Below are 3,872 nucleotides of genomic sequence, written 5' to 3'. Positions count from 1 at the left end.
CAACATAAAAATTCCCATTTGAAGTAACCACTGTCAGCTATACAAATCTTATTGCTAATTCACTTATTAACTATTATTAAAAGGTTTAGAGGTAGAAAAGTACCTTGGAAATCACCTAGAGACAATCCCATTTAAGAGAAAAAGACACTAAGACAAAAAGATGATGTGATTTGCATAAAATAACATTATATTTTAAGGGACAGAGAGAGGTTCGAATCTTTCTAATGGAGAGATTATCTCTTCAGACATAGAAGATCTCAGAGAGTAGGTCTCTGTAGAATAAGGATCAGGTTCCAAAAATTGTCACAAGAAATTGGGCAAAGATTTACATTCGGAATCTTCTTGAAGTTTGGGGTTGGAAGCATGGACATCAGTGGGTGGTACATGAAAAGGGAACAAGAAGGACATTGGAAACAATCTTCATATTCTTCACAATATTTCTCATGACCAGCCCAACTTACCATCTGAGGTCAGATGTGCCTAACTCTTCCTTGAGGGAATATCCTAGAAAAAGATACTGGAGACAAGATGTATGGGAAAGCAGATGGATGAGCAAAATTCTGGTGTGGAGATCAGAGGATGGAAATTCTAATTAGTAATGAATCACAACTAAAATGAGCATGGCACACTTTTAAAGTTCAGAAAGTGCTGTCTTCCCTGCAGGCCTAGACAATATGTGTTTTAAGAATTAGAACCTTCTTTTAACATAAGAAGTAGGTTTTGATAAACTGAGTTGCTTCCTCATGACCATGTAGCCAGTAAGTGTATGAGACAGGACATGAAACTTAATTTCCTGAAGCCCCAGGTGGTGCAATGGAAAACGTGCCAGCTGTTAACTCAGGAAGAAATAAATTCAAATCTGATTTTAGCCATTTATTAGCTATGTTAAACTGAGTAAGCCACTCAATCTCTATTTGTTTCAGTTTTCTCAATTTTAGAATGGAGAGAATAACATTTACCTTAGAAGGCTGTGAGATTCAAATGAGATAACAATGCCTGGCACATAGTTAAGACTATCTAAATGCTAGCTATTTTTTAAATGATTATATTTATTAAATAAATTTCTACACAAGTTTTCCTGAGGTATATCATTTAACTCATCTCCCTCCCTCCCTATTCTTCCCCTCCCAGTACTGGCAGGGGATTCAGTCTGGGTTATGCAGGTATTTTCATGCAAAACATATTTCCATATTATTCATTTTTGTGAGTAATCTTGTAATACCCCAAAACCTAAACCCAAACAATTGAAAAATCATATGCTTTCACTTGCATTTTAATTCCAACTGTTATTTTTCTGGAGGTAGATAGCATTCTTGCCATAAGTCCCTTAGAATTGTCCTAGATGATTTCATTTTCAATAATTGCTAAATCTATCATAGTTGGTCATTCCACAATATTACTATTTCTGTGCACAGTGTTTTCCTGGTACTGCTTATTTCACTCTGCATTAGTTCCTGTAGGTTTTCCCATCTCTTTCTGAGATCATCCTGATCATTATCCCTTACAGCACAATAGAATTCCATTACCATCTATACCACAACTTGTTCAGTCATTCCCAAATTGATAGACATTCCTTTAATTTCCAATTCTGTGCCATCACAAAGAGCACTAGCTATTGTTATTATTATAGCTCTTACTAACTATTATTCTGACTCCAGGTAAAGTGATTTAGGCTGTGGCTGAGGAAAGAAGTGAAGGACGGACTTTATGTGAAAAAGGATAACAGAAGATTTTGACAAGAGATCATATTTGGGAAATCAAAAAATATTAATTCCCATGAAGCATTAAAGTGCAGGTAGACATAAAAAATAGTGGAAATTACTTATTGCCTTGGCAGGACTACTCATCACTTAACCTCATTATCTCCTCAAATACAGACTCTTTCTTTTTTCTTTCATTTGCAGATCCATCAGAATTCATTAATCAGGAATGAGAAATCACACAGGGATAACATTGTTCATCCTACGAGGACTGACAGATGACCCACAGCTGCAGGTTGTGCTTTTTATCTTTCTGTTTCTCAATTATATGCTCAGTATAACTGGAAACCTGACAATCATCACTCTCACCTTGGTGGATCCCCATTTGAAAACTCCAATGTATTTTTTCCTCAGAAACTTCTCTTTCTTAGAAGTCTCATTCACAACATCCTGCATTCCCAGATACCTTTACAGCATATCCACTGGAGACAATACTGTTACTTATAATGCCTGTGCTACACAACTATTTTTAGTCATCTTTCTTGGGGCAGCAGAGTTCTTTCTTCTGGCCACCATGTCCTATGATCGCTATGTGGCCATCTGTAAACCTCTACATTATACAACTATCATGAATAACAAAGTATGTAACCGGCTCCTGCTGAGTTCTTGGCTGTCTGGGCTGCTGATCATTCTTCCACCACTTATCATGGGTCTCCAATTAGAATTCTGTGATTCCAATGTTATTGACCATTTTGCCTGTGATGCATTTCCTGTGTTAGAGATTTCATGCACAGACACAACGTTTATAGAGAAGATAGTTTTGATAGATGCTATATTGACACTCATCATCACCTTACTCTTTGTGATTGGGTCATATGCCTCCATCCTCAGGACTATTCTGAGATTCCCCTCTGCCCAACAAAGACAAAAGGCTTTTTCAACTTGTTCATCCCACATGATTGTTGTTTCCATCTCATATGGTAGTTGCATCTTCATGTATGTCAAATCTTCTGCAAATGAAATGGTAGCTTTGAACAAGTTAGTGTCAGTTCTAATGGGCTCTGTTGCCCCTGTGATGAACCCTTTTATTTATACCCTAAGGAACAAACAAGTCATACGGGCCTTTAAGGACTTAGTTAAAAAGTTTGCAATTTATTCAAAGCAGTAAAAGACTACTGAGGTCAAGATGCCAAAAAAACTATACATAATTTTGCAACCCTTTATCATTTTTCTTGTTAATCAATCTTTTCTAAAGTACAAAATATTTACTTTATCCTTATCCATTTTTGTCTTGTGGACATCCCTCTCCTCTTCTCTGCTGATAAATGTCTCCCCTCCTTATATTTTGTTGAAATCTGTTGTTCTTTCTGCCCTCTCACTCACAGTTCCTCTAAGGCCCCACTGTTTAGTGTAGCTACTTCTATAATCCATTTGCTCAAGCTCACCTATAATCTCAGCCATATTGATGTCATGTATAAAGAGCTGAACTTGGAATCAGGGACACTTAGACTCAAATCATTCTTCAGAAATTTACTATCTCTGGAACTCTGGCAAGTCACAGGATCATAGGTTTAGAAAAGTAAGGGACTTTATATGTCATATAATATTACCCTTTCAATTTATATACCAAGAATGATTTGCTCAAAGTCATTATAAAAGTGAAATTTCAACCAAGGCCCTTGATCCCAAAGCCAATTCTTTCATTGTAGTTTATTTCATTTTTTCAGCTCTGAAACCATAATCTAGCCAGTTCTACCATAGTTAAAGGAAATATTATGTCCATTATGGCTTGCAGTTCCACCCACCATCCTTTTCATTTTCTCCACTAAATATATGTTGTTAGAATATAAGCTCTTTGCAGGACCAGGAGAACAATCAAATGTAATAAACTTTTCTATTGGCAGCAATGCAATGACCCAGGACAATTTAGAGGAACTTATGAGAAAGAATGCTAACCACATCCAGAGAAAGAACTGTGGGAGCAGAAATACAGAAGAAAAACATATGATCAATCACATAGTTTGACAGGGATATGATTAGGGTTTTGATACTAAAAGATCACTCTGCTGCAAATATGAATAACATGGAAATAGGCTTTGAACAATGAAACATGTATAACCTAATGGACTTGCTTTTCAACTCCAGAAGGGAGGATTGAAGAAGGGAAGGGGT

The 3,872-nt window shown here is 36.4% G+C and overlaps 1 protein-coding gene across 1 annotated transcript; it reads left to right on the top strand.

Annotated features, from left to right (window-relative positions):
* The first annotated feature begins 1,929 nt into the window (after positions 1 to 1,929).
* Positions 1,930 to 2,868, top strand: LOC123248583 (olfactory receptor 6C2-like). Its single transcript, XM_044677408.1, has one exon. The coding sequence runs from the start codon at positions 1,930 to 1,932 to the stop codon at positions 2,866 to 2,868; it is 939 nt and encodes a 312-aa protein (XP_044533343.1).
* The last annotated feature ends 1,004 nt before the right edge of the window (positions 2,869 to 3,872 follow it).

Source organism: Gracilinanus agilis, chromosome 5 (genome assembly GCF_016433145.1).
Source record: "Gracilinanus agilis isolate LMUSP501 chromosome 5, AgileGrace, whole genome shotgun sequence".
In the NCBI taxonomy this organism is placed as follows: domain Eukaryota; kingdom Metazoa; phylum Chordata; class Mammalia; order Didelphimorphia; family Didelphidae; genus Gracilinanus; species Gracilinanus agilis.
This window is presented reverse-complemented; position numbering and strand designations above follow the sequence as displayed.

What these genes read in the sequence shown, in the direction of transcription:
- LOC123248583 (XM_044677408.1), top strand. Translation starts at nt 1,930, where the DNA reads ATGAGAAATCACACAGGGATAACATTGTTCATCCTACGAGGACTGACA.